Below are 15,325 nucleotides of genomic sequence, written 5' to 3' on the forward strand. Positions count from 1 at the left end.
AGGAAACCACTGGAGCATTTTAAGAAGAGTGGTATGATCTGATTTGTAATTGAGAAAATTACTCACAGGGAGTCACTAGCCACATGAGGAGACGCTGAGGGTTAGCAGGTAAAGTTGTGGTCCCAGGAGACATGAGGGTAGGGTTGGGGTGGTGGCCCTGCTCCATATGCTTGTTTCTTGACTTTTTTACTGTCCTGAGTAAAAAAAAAAATCCTGCCCAGGCTCATGTGGGCAGTATGTTCTCAGCAGAAAATGGTCCTGCAAAAGGCCCAGAGGGGGGATGAAGATTAGGTTAGTCCCAGTGCCGGCCTTTAGAAGGGGATCCGGACCTGATACGTGGAAAGGAGATTAAGAGACTGCCCTTCTTTAAGCTCCACTTTTGCCATCTCCATTTCCCTTGCTCTAAGACGAGTTGATTAAGCCCCCATCCCATCTTTACCCAGGGAAGAGCCCAGAACACCTGCTGCGGGTGTAGGATCCTCCCTGCCCCACTGGCTTCCAGAATTTCATGGTGGGGGTACCCTGAGCCACCCACCTGGCGGTGGATGGCAAGATGTAAGGGGGCTATAAGGAGGGACATAGCCGTGCCCATCACAGATTCTGAAGACCTTGAGCTCAGACCTGAATGTGTGACCTTGGGCAAATCACTTCCTCTCCTGGGGCCTCGTTCCAGCATCTGCAAACTAAGGGTCGCCCCAAGTCCCCTCCAGCTGCGAGCGGGACTCTCAATCCCGCAGGCTGGATGCTTGCTCGCGGCACTGCGCCAAGCCCCCGGGTGGGCGTGGGGCGGGGGCGCGCCAATGCCGAATCTCAAAGGAAAGGGGGGGGTGCTCAGGAGGCGGGTGGCGACCGCGGGGCGGCGCCGGGGGGACGCCGCACACACGGCCGCGCCCCCCGCCCCTCGGCTGCGCGCCGGGCCCCGGGGGCCAAGAGGTTACGTAAGGAGCCGGGCGGCGGGAGCGGGGCGGGGCGGATACCGCCCGAGCGCGGCCGCCCAGCCCCCGGCGACCAAGACCCCGCCCGCCCGCCCGCTCGCGCCTGGTGGCGGTGGCGGCGGCGGCGGCGGCGGCGGCGGCGGCAGGCGCGCAGCCTCGCGGAATGGAGCGGCGCCGGGGCTGAGCCGGGCGCGCACGGGCTGCCGCATGTGCCGCGCGGGGAGCGGCTGCAGAGCGGGCGGAGAGGGAACACGAGAGGCCCCGTCGGAGCGGCAGCCGGAGCAGCGCCGGAGATGGGGTGAGTGAGACCGCGCCGCGCGCGCCCCGCGCGCAGCCCCAGAGGGGCTGCGGGGCCGCGGCTCGCGTCCCCCGGGCTCGGAGCCCCGAGAGCGAGCCGGCCCCTACACCCCGCGCCGGGACCCTGGAGCCAGCGAGCAGTCGGCTCCTGAGAGCCTGAGGCCGCCTGACTCCGCGCCCGTGGCCTTTCCCCTCCCAGGCAGCCCGGGCGCGGGCGCGGGGGCACCGGGCGGGGACAGGCACCCTGGCCGGCCTCCGTGCTTCGACCATTCCGTGGTCCCCTCGCTCCGGGCGCGATCAACTCCAGGGCCTGTGTTTTGGAGTCTAAGAAGCAGTTAGTCTTTCTGCACGATTGGGTTTATTACAAACAAAATGAAAATCGAAGTTTTCCTGGAAAGGGAACACACCAAATAATAATAATCCCCAGTGTAGTAATAGTGGACTTTGAGTCTGCTTTGAGATGACTGAGGATTTGTAGGTAAGGCTTCAGTCTTTGAAACAACTGAGTTGATGCTCAGGAGAGAAGTTGAAGTACTCTGTCTAAGTGACTAATGCTTCTGAGTATATAAAGTAATTTAAAAAGCAGAATTGATTTCTCCTTGGCGTCTCTCTGAGCAGTAGGCGCTGTGAGTCAGGGAGCCGCTGTGCTAATAACAAAATTAACTCCTTACATCTACTCACCTGATGTGAGCCCATATTGATGATGTGCTGTGCACACTCAGGGAACGGTTGCTATTCCCATTGTACAGATAAGGAAACTGAGGCCTGAAGTGGTGGGGTGATTTCTCCCAGGTTGGGCAGGCAGCTGATGAGTGTTTGTAGAAGGACGCTGAGCACATCGGCAGAGGGGAAGCCACAGCCTGACTGTGGGCTTGGGAGTGGGGGGTGGGTAAGTGAGCCAGAGTTCCTGAGTCTCTGTGTCCCCTGCTGCTGAGCTTAGTGGCCTTCAAACAACACTTCTCAAGACCCAAAGACTTCTGCTGGGTGGGTCTAGAGAGCTTGCTTTCCTGTATGGGATTGGTGAGGAGTGGAAAGGGGAAGGATTGTCCTGGTGGCTTGACCCAGCTCTCATGGGTCAGTGGCTTTGTTGCACCTTACTCCTTACTTTACTCCAGGTAAGTTTCTGGAGTCATTTTACCCAGTGAATTTTATCTATGTGGTCTGTAAAGTGTTTGGAGGAAACAGAGGGAGGCCAAGAGGAATTTTGAGAAGGGAAGTGTGAGAACTCAAGACCAACATGAGCAGGTCAGTGGGGACAGAGAGGGGCCAGGAGATTTGCTTAAGACATTGGTGCGGATCCAGATTTCACACATACAGAAGGTGTGAGTGATTGTACCAGAGGCACCCTGGCTGGGAAACAGTTTTTCTGTAACATTTAGTTTTTCTGTAACATTTCCAGTGACCTCTTGGTCAGCGATGAAAGGGCTGCTCTTTGTGCAGTGGGAAGCTTTGAGGCTCTCAGATTTCATACTTTTAAAAAAAAATGTATGGGAAGAAGGAGTTGGCAAATGTAGGTCTCAAGATGGAAGATAAAAGGGATCTGGGTAATTTTAACACTCTCTCTCCCCCCTCCCCCCAGCCAACACAAAACCAACCCAACACACTTGCATGATCAAAAACAAATATTTAAGCTCTGTGGTTGAGATCAAATAGTTCTGTTGAAATGAAAATGTTTACTCATAAAAGCTTAAAGAAAATGTCAGAAAATAATTTTTGTTTGTAGAGAAGCAGGGAGGAGTAGCTTGGAGATTTTGTTTAAACATTGAATATGCCTTTCATGTAATTTTAACATCATCTGATAAGTGTCTATTACTCACTTCTTGTAGGTAACAGTTGGTTTGTAACTCCTACCTACTTCTGCCATTTTTAATATATCCACCTCTTCTATAATTTATGTGAATGTACAAACCATGGCTGTAAGTTGAGATGGAGCTAAGGGCTGGGTAAGCAGTTCAGACAGAGGAGGGTGGAGGGAGCCATTTTAACCGAAAATAGAACCAATGTCATCCTTTCCGAGAGTTTAGTAGGATGGAGGGGGATGAACCAAGAGAGGGCAGCCAGTAGAAAATCTTGCTGTGATCCTACAGCTTTGTCATGGCTCTACTGTCTAGACATGACCAAGATTTAAGGGAAAAATACAAAAAAAACCCTGAGTTTATCTCTTCCCCACTTAAGATGCTTTTCCTCATTCAGATGTTCACTGCTATTTCCTGCTTCTCTTCTGAGAAGTATTTTGCATTAAGTGTGTGGTTTCCCCAGTAAGTTTGTGTTCTCACTCCCCAAGGAAGCTGCTTCATACCTTCTCCCCTTCTCAGACCTCTCTCTCCTCCCCATGCACACCTTGCCTCCCTTTTCATTGACAAAATAGAGCCACAGTCCAAGGAAAAGCCTCATCTTTCTGCCCTGCTACAGTCCCGTGTGCAGCTGCTCCTGTGTTTTCCTTCCCACCTGTTGTCCTACCAGAGGCTCACCCCTCCTGGTGGACCATTCATCCCATCCCCATTCACCTTGTCAGGGAACATTTCTTGTTCTCTCAGCTTCCTCTCTCTCCAGGGTCTTTCCCATCAGTGCACAAACATGCTTTAGTTCAGTGCTGTCCAGTAGAACTTTCCACACTGATGGAAACATTCTGTATCTGCATGGTGCAGTACCGCCGCCACCAGCCACATATGGCTCTGGGGCACTTGAAATGTGGCTAGTGCGATTGAGGACCTGATTTTTAATTCAAGTTTAATAGCCACAGGCGGCTAGTGGCCGCCGTATCGGACAGCACAGCTTTAGTGTCTCTCGTTTTACATCCCTGTCCTTCTTCTCTTCCACTTCTTTGCTCCCCTTCACCTGAAAACATCTCAAAAGAGATGTCCAAACCCACTGTCTCCATTCATTTCCTTCACCTACCATTGGTTAGCCCTTCACAATCTACAGTCTGGCTTCTGTCCCCACCTCTTCACCAGAACTGCTGGGTCACTGATGACCTTGTCCTTGTCTTCCTCCCCTTCTCAGCAGCGTTCCTCCCCCATGGCCACTCCCTCCTCCTTCCCACCACACTCTCCTGGGTTTCCTCTTCCCTTCCTGATGGCTCCTCTTCAGTCTCGCTGCTGGTTGCTCCTCTTTCTGACCTCAGTGTGATGGGGTTGTTTAGGAACTTGTCCTGGTTCCTTTTTGCTGTCAACACTCTCTTCCTAGGTAATGTTATCCCATCCCAACCCAATCCCCCCATGGCTTTTTTTAATTTTTATTTTTAATGAATTTATTTATTTATTTATTTTTGGCTGCATTGGGTCTTCGTTGCTGCGTGCAGGCTTCCTCTAGCTGTGGCGAGCAGGGGCTACTTTTCGTTGCGGTGCGCTGGCTTCTCGTTGCGGTGGCTTCTCTTGTTGCGGAGCATGGGCTCTAGGCGCTCGGGCTTCAGCAGTTGTGGCACACGGGCTCAGTAGTTGTGGCTCGCGGGCTCTAGAGTGCAGGCTCAGTAGTTGTGGTGCACGGGCTTAGTTGCTCTGCAGCATGTGGGATTTTCCCAGACCAGGGATCGAACCAGTGTCCCCTGCATTGACAGGTGGATTCTTAACTACTGCGCCACCAGGGAAGTGCCCCCATGGCTTTAAATACTATCTATATGCTGGTGACTCCCATGTTTGTACTTCTAACACAGCCCTTTCTCAGGGCTTCTTGCTCTTGTCCACGCATGGAGCTCTTGATATTCCTTCCAGATCTCTCCTTCCCTCTTTCTTCCCCATCCCAGTCCATGGGCCCACCATCCACCCACTTGTAAGAGTCGTCCTTGATTCTTCTCTCCCTTACCCCTGACATCCAGGCTGTCAGTGGGTCCCAGGGGTTCTACTTCTGGGATATTATCTGGGATGCATTCTCCTCTCCCTAGAATCATAGCTCCTACTCTAGTCCTGGCCACTGTAGCCTCCTTCCTGGACTAACTTCCTAACAGTCCCCCCAGCTTCCACTCTGGGGTGTCTCCAGTCCATTCTCCACATGGGAGCCCGAGTGATCGGCTTTTCAATCAGGTCACATCACTCTTTTCCTTAAACACCCTCCAGCTGACAGGCAGCTGGCTTGTGCCCCGCCTTCCCAGCCACTCTGGCCATCCCCCACTGCCTTCTGCTAACACTGGCCTCCTTTCTTTTCTTGCCCTGCCTGGGGGGTCTTTGAACTTGCTCTTCCCTGTGCGTGGAACGTTCTTGCCCTGACTCTGCAAATACCTTCCTCCTTCTCATCCTTGGTATTTTGACATTCAGAATCTCCTGCTCAGGGAACTTTCCTGACCACCCCTGTTACGTGCTGACAGTAACCATACTTTTTGTTCCCACAATTGCTCACCACAGCACACCTGCTGTCGTTTGGGTTCTACCTACTTGTTTACCATCTGCCTTCCCCAATAGCGTCCTGAGAGGATAGGGTCTTCTGTTTTTCACCAGTGAATCCCAACAGCTAGCACAGTGTCTAGCACCTAATAGGCCCCCAATAAACTTTTTGATTGAGTTAATGCTTGAATGTGGTGGGCAGCCTTGCTTGGATGCTGGCCTGGAAGTTGTGATGAGTTTTGGATTACCTTTTATATAGCACGCTAAATTGAGAGTTGCAAGGGCCAAGAGAGAAAGAAATCACATTTGGATGCAGTTTTCTTTTAATGCTAAAGCAAGCCATTTAGCTTTTATTGTGACTTCGGTTAATTTTCAGGCTGTCGGCTCTCACCCGAGCATTGGGGTTGTAAATTACCCTTTTACCCGCCTGCAGAAGGCTAATAGAAAAGCCATCTTGTCTGCTGTTGTGACTTGTGGATGATTTTGTCAGTGTTTACAAACAAGACCTACTGTATTTCTGTCTGGCTTCAGTTTACACTCATTTGTTTTGTTCAGCCAAGATTATGTTGCAATGTAACAATCTTGGTTATCTAACACTGTGGGCCTTCTTTTGGTAATCTATACCGATTAGCTTTCTTCTGATGACCATTCCTTCTCCTTTCATTTTCCACTCCCTCTGAATCACACCTAATTACATAGTTCCTACAAATTACAGACTTTTCTTTGGGGTTTGTGTTGACTAAAATAGATAACAGTCTCTCAGATATATTGAGGAAACTTGTCTTCTCTTGGTCCTGTTGTGGGGTTTTTTGTTTTGTTTTTTAATTCATTTTTGGCTGTGCAGCGCGGCTTTGGGATCTTAGTTCCCCTACCGGGACCATGGCAGTGGAATGCGTAGTCCTAACCCCTGGACCACCAGGGAAGTCCCCTGTTGTGGGTATTTTAAGCTTTCTGAGGTTCACTCAGTCCCTTCATCTGTAAGGCAATTGGAGAGTCTACTGGGGATCCGGGATGAGCTACTAGTTCCTGCCCTTGTGGAGTTTTGAGGAAGAGGAGATAAGCCACATATACAAGTACCAGCTTTATGTGTGAGTTTCAACAAACTATTGTAATCCATAGGGTGTCAGAGGAACTATCTGGGGAACTTAGGAAAGATGCCCCAGTGCACTATGGAGAGATGCTTAGAGAGACCTTTAGCATGTAGGATCACCCTCATTATTTAGAAGCCCTTAGCATCACCCTGAGTGTCAGAGATGGAAAAATACACAGTACTTGGCATGGGGTAGACACTAAGTAGATATGTACTGAATGAATGAGTGAATAGGAATAAATGAATACTCACTTTGGGTTGACTTTCACTTTGGGAAGATGCCATCATTCTTGTTGGAAACAGTCCTGAAACAACTGGCCTTGAAGGTTTTAGAATGGAATTGAGGGCACATTTGCTGCTTGTGCACAGTCCCCTGAAGGAAGACCCAGAGCAGAGCAGGTGGTTTGCTTTTGTCTGATGGACTCAATGATTTGTGTAAATTACTAGGTTTCTTTTCTGTAATGGCTCCTGGGGAACTTAAGAGACAGATGTGTGGTCCCCCTTAGCAAATTTATCAGACCTCATCCTTTACCTTTATTCCTCATTCAGTTGTATGGCCCTGCCCTTGTTTTACCTTCACCCTTTTTCATCTACCACTTTTTTTTTTTTAACAAAATGTAAATAGCTTTGCTTTTTTCTAATTATAAAAATGTTACATGTTCATACTAAAAAATAACAGCATAAAGGAGGAAGTGAAAATTACTTGTCATCCCACATTGCAGGGATAACCTCCATCAGCAATCGTATGTCTGTCTTTGCAGACTTTTCCATGTATTGGAATATATATGTCTCCGTGTCTAGATCTATGTCTACATAAAACAAGTATATTTTTATCTAAATGGAATCATATCATACATCTGTTTTGTAACATAAGTTTTTCAACCTGAAATACCTTGAATGGACATCTTTCCATGCCAATCACTATAAATATACATCATCATTTAAATCCAAACCTACTTGGATTTGTCATTTTGCCGAATTTTATACATCTTTACAAACCTGCTTAAGTCCTTTCTAGAACAAGGCAGGGTATAATTTAAAAAATAAAAACGACATTTTGATAATCTTTTAAAGCAATTGTTTGCTTTAAATGAATTACTGAAGGAAAGAAATGGTAGAGGAAACCAGGATCACAATTAACGTTGGGTAATTTGTGGTGACTGTGTAATTTTGAGTGAGTCACTGCTCCTTAGTGAATCTTGGTAAGAACACCAAGGATTCGTCGTTGTTGCTAAGGGTGTTGGTGAACCAGGACCCAGCTGCTCAAACTGTTTCTGCTTGTTTGGAAATATCAGGGCAGAGTAATTCTGCTTTAAGACCTGGAGGAGAAGGCTCTCTACAAGCAGAAAGCACCCGTGCCCACCCCTTTGCCCCTTCTGCTGCAAAGCCCTTTGTCTGGTGGGCATCAGGCCCCTCCTGCAGAGATGCTTCCCTTGGCGAGGGGATTGGCAGGGACATACATACAGGAGGGACGGTTCAGTCCCTGCTTCAGTTGTCAGGCAATTAAAAAAAAACACCTGGGTAAATCCTGTGATATGTTACTCAGCCAGCATTGGCGTCTAAAACCTTTGGAGAAAGACTTCCTTTTGGCATATGGAGTGGGGATGGGATCTCCTTTTCCCTTTGAAAAGAAAAACTTCCTTCACCTTTGTCAGACGAAAGTGAACAGCAGCCCCCAAACAGATTTACAATAGAGAAAAAGCATTTTTCAGAATATTAGAACTCTCAGGTGTACCAGGTCCTGACCTTGCGGATCTTGAGGGTTAGACTTTGTTTTTTTTCTAGCATGAAAATAAATTAAGCAAAAAGCAGCCTCGAGAGGAATTGGGGCAAAGAGCTTCTAATCTGCATGGGTTTGGAGACGCTGGTCCCCAAGCCCCGTGTGTTCTGTGTCTACACTTACAGGTATTGCTCACGCAGGCTGCCCCCGAGTCGTATTTATAGACTTGGAGGCACGCGCTGGCAGCAGGAGCCAGTGTCCTAGCGGGTGTGCGTTGTGTGGGAACAGTGTCAGGTTGGAAACCTCTGCTGAATGTACGATGAAGCCTCCAGAAGTTCTGCCGCCGGGTGCTGTTAGTCATATGGTATCATTCTGGTAGAATTTATTTAAATTATATTTCAAATTAGCTTGTTAGAATAAAAATACGCGTGTGGGGAACACATTTAGACATTTGTCAACGACTAGAGATTTTTTCTTTTTAAACAATTTTATTCACAAGCCTGGTTGATTGTCTTCGTCTTCTTCTTCTTCTGAGGAATTGGGGACCATGGCGCCCCCTCACCCCATGCAGAAAAGCTTAGGATAAGGCATCGCCACCAGCCAAAGCAGTTAGCTTGAGAGCTGTGCAGTAAGAGACCCTTTAGTACCCAGGTGCCTCCCAACCAAGTTGAGGCTGAGTCTCAGCTACCAGAGGGGCTCTGACGGTCCCTCTTTTGTTGCCGTGTCCTGGGCAGATCTTGGTCCAGATCACCAGTGAGGGGCAGAACCGCCCAGCCAGCCCTTTGTCCTCCTTCCTCCCTTTGTGCTCTGGGGGAAATCTTGTCTGTGGGTTATGGGGTAGGGGTTGTCCATAGGGATCCAATTAATGAGGAATATTGTAGACCCTGCTGCCCAGGCATTGGATCCCTTTTGGGATTTTTAATTGGGAAAGCTTTTAATTGGGGTTGTTCAGATAAATGGAGAACAGGAGAGTTGTTTGTCCCGGGGGGGTGGGTGATGGAGAAAAGGTCCTCCTGGGGAAGAGGAATGGAGCCTGTTTCAGGAGGCTCCAAAAGGCAGGAAAAGGAGCTCCCGGTGGAGGTGGCATCGAGGCTGATTTCAGGTCATGGGTCTGAGGATGAGCTCTCTAACTCCTCCGAGTGGACTGAAGATAAAACTGGCTGTCTCAGCAAGATGAGTCCATTGTCACGGAAGGCCACCTGTCAGGAGGGCTCAGGGGGGCTCAGTACAGACCCCAGCCCCCCTGGTTGGCTGTGTGAGCTTGGACAAGTCATTTTCTCTCTCTAAGCTTCACTGTCTTCAGCTGTTAAAGGACGGAGACGATTAATGAGAAAAATGTGTGTAAAGCACTTAGCACAACGTCTCACACATAAATATTTCATCAGTGGTGGCCAACTTCACCGTGATTATCATGATCATTTCTGTTTTGGGTAGGAGGTTGGCAGGTGTACTCCTCAAGGTACTCCTGAGGTACCTTCTGGAGTACATGGTTGGAAATGGTCCATTCTTCATCTTTAATCCTCTTGGGCGCTCCCCGAGTCCTCAGCTGCTGGCCAGTCCTGAGTACTGCCAAGGTTGGCTCCCTGTCATTGGGTGACCCAGAGAATATGCAGTTTGCCTTCTGAAGCTCTCGTTCATATCACTAAGCCTCTCCAGTCGTGTGGGTGGAGGAATGTTACCAGCCAGTGGACAAGGAAGGTTAGGAAGCTGACCCACCCATCCCAACAAGAAAGCCAGTCTACCAACCAGTTGCTTTCATGGGGAGGTGCAAGTGTGGACAAAAAAACCAAGGAGTTCTACCCCATTGTGGGCATCAGACTAGGTATTTGTGTTGCTGGTTAGGGAACCCTTCTTTGTATATTCATTCTTTTATTCCTTCAAGGAATCGTGGCCGTCTACCTTGTGTCAGGCACTGTTGTATGTGCTGGGAACAAACACAATGATGAACATCCATGGTCCCATGATGCTTGCAGTCTAGTGGGGAGGTGGACATCAACCAAACATTACCTAGTGGACTAACATGGGAGGGATATGGGACCAGGGGCCATGTGGACTAGACAGTAGTTGGTTTCAGAGGCTCATATCTCTGATTCCCACCCACTTATATGGATCTGAACTCCTTTCTCATCACCCTTCATCTGTTCATCAGCTCCTGTAGCTTTCTTTTTTATAATTAAAAAAATTTTTTAAAATTAATTAATTTTATTTTTGGCTGCATTGGGTCTTTGTAGCTGCGCGTGGGCTTTCTATAGTTGCAGCGAGTGGGGGCTACTCTTCGTTGCAGTGCATGAGCTTTTCATTGAAGTGGCTTCTCTTGTTGCAGAGCATGGGCTCTAGGCACGCGGGCTTCAGTAGTTGTGGCTTGCAGGCTCTAGAGCACAGGCTCAGTAGTTGTGGCACACAGGCTTAGTTGCTCTGCGGCATGTGGGATCTTCCCGACCAGGGCTTGAACCTGTGTCCCCTGCATTTGCAGGCGGGTTCTTAACCACTGCGCCACCAGAGAAGCCCACCCTGTAGCTTTCTTGACTCTTTGACCAATGGCCATCCCCTAGCTCTTGAGCACCTTCTCTGGGCCAGGCTCCAGGAGGACAGAGGTTGTTAGAACAGGGTCCCTGCCCTCCTGAGGCAGATGGATGGTGGGCAGCTAATTAGGGCAATGAGATAAGCCCTTGTATTGAAATATGGACAAGGATGAAATGCTTAACTCTGCAAGAAGTTAGACAAGGCTTCTCGAAGGAGATGACCTTGGAACTGAGTCTTGAAGGATGAGTAGGAGTTTCCCAGGCAGACAGAAAGGCAGAGCAAGGCAAAGCATTTAGATGGAGAGAGCTTCCCATAGGAGGCAGTGGAGTATGGAGGTCAAGGACAGAAACCTTGTACTCAGGCCTGGCTTGGCCATTCTCTGGCTGTATGACTTGGAGCAAGATACTGACCTTCTTTGACCTTCAGTTTCCTCATCTGTGAAATGGGAATGATAATAGTACCAACGTCATAGTGTGGTTGTGAGGTTTAAATGAAATACACATTGTGATGTGTGTTAGCTGTTAGTAGTGGGCAGGGAGGTGAGAAAGAATGTGAAGTACATGGTGAGTGTGGAGAAGGGGGGTCAGGAAGGTATAGACATGAAGGAAAGGCCTTTGTGCCAAGTGGTTGGGTCTTCATCCTGTGGGTGGCAGGGAGCCAGCCATGGGTGAGGCTGGAGGTGGGGGGAGCAGTTAGTCTTGGTACCAGAGAATGAGGCCTGACCCCCAGGGCAGTGGCAGGCAGTGGGCTCAGAGAGGAAGAGGTGACTTCAGGAGGCAGAACCATGCTGTATCCCATGGAATTGGACTTCAGTCTATACGTAATGAGGGAACACTTTCAGTTTTGAAGAGAAGAATGTTACTTGCATTAGGAAAATTATTCCAGAGATGGTAATGAAGGGTTGCATAGAAAGTTAAGAGATTAGAGGAAAGAGACCTCATAGGAACTAGCCACAGTCCAGGCAAGAAATGCTGAGAGCAGAAAGCAGATATGGCACAGACTTATGTAATGTAAACCTTGCCCTGTTCTGTTCTAGATCTGAGGCAGCTTCTAGGAATGTACATAATACAATAAAATAGAAAAATATATGTAAGACACCTTGCTGGAGGTGAGAGGTAGAAAGCCTGAACGTCTTTCCTGTAGAGTCGCTAAGTTAGGACACAAATTAAACTATTATTTAATGAGAACTTAGTGGGTTGGAGTTACCATGCAGAGTGTGTCTATATAATATCTCATTTAATTCTCACAACAACCCTCACTTTCATAGTTGGAGACACTGGGCTTGAGAGATTAGTAATCTGTTCAAGCTCCCAGCCAGGATGTGGCAGAGTTGGAAACCAAGTTCAAGCCTGTTTGAGAGCAGAATCCATGTTCTTAAGATGCACTTTCTGGAGGCTAGAGACTCCCTGAGAGTCACGTGGGAGGTGGACCCACGGCTCTTGATTGTTGAAATGAGAGAAAGGGAGAGGCAGAGTTGCCAGCAATTCGGATATTTCTAGACTGTATGGCTGAGTGGATGGTGGTGCCATTAACCAAGATTGGGAACACAAGAGGAGGTGCAGTTTTGGGGAGGGAATTGATGAGAGTTTAGTCTGGGGTGATTATGGTGAATTTCCACTTGTAGTGGGTCATATGGAGTGGCCTCTATCAGTAGAAATTCAGCTCTAGCACTTAGCAATTAGGATAGAATCAGAGGTACAGATTTGAGAGCCATCACCTCTGAGATGGATTTGATCAGCCAAGGAGAGAGTGGGTCAAGAAGGTGAAGATGGAACTCTGGGAAAGGATGACAGTTGAAGAGAAGGAAAAGAAGCCAGTGGGTGAGTCTTAGAGGTGATGACATTGGAGGAAGGCTGGAAGAGAGAGGTGTCGCGGAAGCCAGGGGAGAGGAGGCTGAAAAGGGAGGTGTACTCAACAGGAGTGAAGACCTCAGAAAGCTGGGTGGGGACCCAAGGTGCATGCTGCTAAATACCACTGTGAGGGTGGGAGTGTTAGGGCACTGATGGATTTTAAGAGCAGCTTCAGCCAAGTGTGAAGGCATAAATCCATCCGCAGTGATTTAAGGAGTGAGCGTGTGGTAGGGGAATAGAGAAGTCTGGCTGAAGATGAAGGTGAGTTTGAGGGTGAGTCAGGGTAGAAGGAAGGCTGATTTTTATTTCATAAGTTGAGCATGTTGGAAGTCTGAGGGGGAAAGGAAAGGAGGAGGTTGAAGGCATTAGAGAAAGATGAGAGGCAGTGAGGTTGGCACAGTGAGGTTGGAGGCAGGAGAGAACTAGAACAAGAGCTTTCGGCTGGGAGGGTCATCCTTAGAGACCAGGCAAGGTGCAGATATGGAGGCATTTTGAGGCTGTGGTGGAAAGGGGAATGAGGGAGCTGGGTCTACTGGCTTTTTTTTTTTTTTTTTTTAATTTTATTTATTTTTGGCTGCGTTGGGTCTTCGTTGCTGTGCACGGGCTTTCTCTAGTTGCGGCGAGTAGGGGCTACTCTTCGTTGCGGTGCGCGGGCTTCTCATTGCGGTGGCTTCTCTTGCTGCAGAGCACGGGCTCTAGGCGCATGGGCTTCAGTAGTTGTGGCATGTGGGCTCAGTAGTTGTGGCACACGGGCCCTAGAGCGTGTGGGCTTCAGTAGTTGTGGTGCAAGGGCTTAGTTGCTCCACAGCATGTGGGATCTTCCTGGACCAGGGCTCGAACCCGTGTCCCCTGCCTTGGCAGGCGGATTCTTAACCACTGCGCCACCAGGGAAGTCCCAACTGGCTTTTCCTTCTCAGTGTGAGCTAAGGAATTGATCTGAGAACCAGGCGGTAGATCGGGAAGAGAGGAAATGCTTTGGTACAGCTGGTTGTTGGGGGTGGGGCAGGGAGTTAGCTGGGGCAAATACAGATTTGTGAGCAACCTGAGGGACTAGTTGTAGATTCAGGAATGTGAGTTTGCAAAGTTGCCAGTCACCACAGCTAGACTACTTGCCAACATCCAAGAGACCTGGGGGTAGGAGCAGAGGCAAGCAGTCCGAGACCCAGATGATGGGCAGTCAGAGACGGCCACCCTGGTTGGATTCCAGGTGCTTTGCTGTCCGCAGCTGTCGGGGATGCTGCGTGGGAGGAGGGGAGAGCCTGCTTCATCCCCATCAGTCCCCTTTTTGCTTTCGCGTCTCTGAGTAGCCAGTCACTGTTCTGTTGTTAATAATTCTTCCAGACCTTTTCTAAAAAACGCATTAAAGTTCTTGCCAGCGTGACCTCTTTGAGTAATGAGATCTGTAAGTTTATTAACCTCTGTGAGAAGTGGATTTCCTTGCTCCATGGGAGCAGATAATCTCTTGGAGGGAATGAACATTAATGTGGTGACCCGGAGGGTCAGCTCGACACCTGAGGGCAGAGGCAGGGTGGGGATGGCTTATCCGTGCCCTCTGCCCCACCATCTGATGTAGGGCGTGTCCCATGGAAGATGGACTGAGTGCTTCTGCACAGCGCTGTCTCCTTGACCTCACTCTGAGTCTTGCAGTGGCCCAAAGCTGAGATGGTAAGAAAAACCAGACCATAACAAAACCTCATTTCTTTTGATGAGTCTGATTCTCTAAGTATGAGAAGGGGAAGGGAGGGCATGGGAACACTGAGTCTTATGCAGACAAGAATATCTAGACTATGGGTCAATTCACAGGGCGCCCAGCTAAGTAGAAATGATTCATGACTTTATCTTCTTTAGTTTGGCATTTCAAGCCTGCTCTAACCTAGCCTGACCTACCTGTCTTCTGTGTACCTGAATACTTGGCCCATGCCCCTCTGTATTGTTTATCACATAAAACATTTGATTATAAGACATTGGGTTTTTTTGTTTGTTTGTTTGTTTTTGGCTGCGCCTTGTGGCATGCGGGATCTTAGTTCCCTGACCAGGGATCGCACCTGCGCCCCCTGCATTGGAAGCACAGAGTCTTAACTACTGGACTGCCAGGGAAGTCCCTATAATACAATGTTATATCAACATAATATCATAATCTGCTTCCCCCCAACCCTTGCCAATCGGACCAGCACAGTCCAATAGAAATATGAAGGCCACATATGTAATTTTACATGTTCTATTGTCCATTTAAAAAAAAGGCAAAAAAAACAGGTGAAATAAATTTTAATGTATTTTAAACAAATATATCCAAAATATTATCATTTTAACATTTAATGATTTAAATCAGACATGGTTCCTCTTATTCCCATGGAATTTACATTCTAGTGAGGGAGACAGATTCTGCCTGTCTCTGCCTACTCCCAGCCCTCGCCTCCCCCCAACAACAACAAAAAAACCTCTTAAAAGCATCCACAAATAAAGTAACTGCAAGTCATGCTCAGTGCCATGAGAGAGAGAAGCAAGGGCTGAGACTGACTTTAGAATGTATGTTTATGAGCTGCCTCTGAAGAGGTGACATTTAAGCTGCTATACATCACGTGAAGAACAGGAGC

At 48.5% G+C, this 15,325-nt stretch overlaps 1 protein-coding gene across 1 annotated transcript in view; it reads left to right on the forward strand.

Annotated features, from left to right (window-relative positions):
- The first annotated feature begins 1,074 nt into the window (after positions 1-1,074).
- Positions 1,075-15,325, forward strand: part of HOMER2 (homer scaffold protein 2) — a 97,458-nt gene continuing 83,207 nt past the window's right edge. Inside the window, exon 1 of the mRNA XM_059912370.1 lies at positions 1,075-1,233. Coding sequence (XP_059768353.1) covers positions 1,229-1,233 — 5 coding nt within the window. The 5' untranslated portion in view covers positions 1,075-1,228. The remainder of the gene's footprint in view (positions 1,234-15,325) is intronic.

This window comes from Balaenoptera ricei, chromosome 2 (genome assembly GCF_028023285.1).
Source record: "Balaenoptera ricei isolate mBalRic1 chromosome 2, mBalRic1.hap2, whole genome shotgun sequence".
NCBI classification, from domain to species: Eukaryota; Metazoa; Chordata; class Mammalia; order Artiodactyla; family Balaenopteridae; genus Balaenoptera; species Balaenoptera ricei.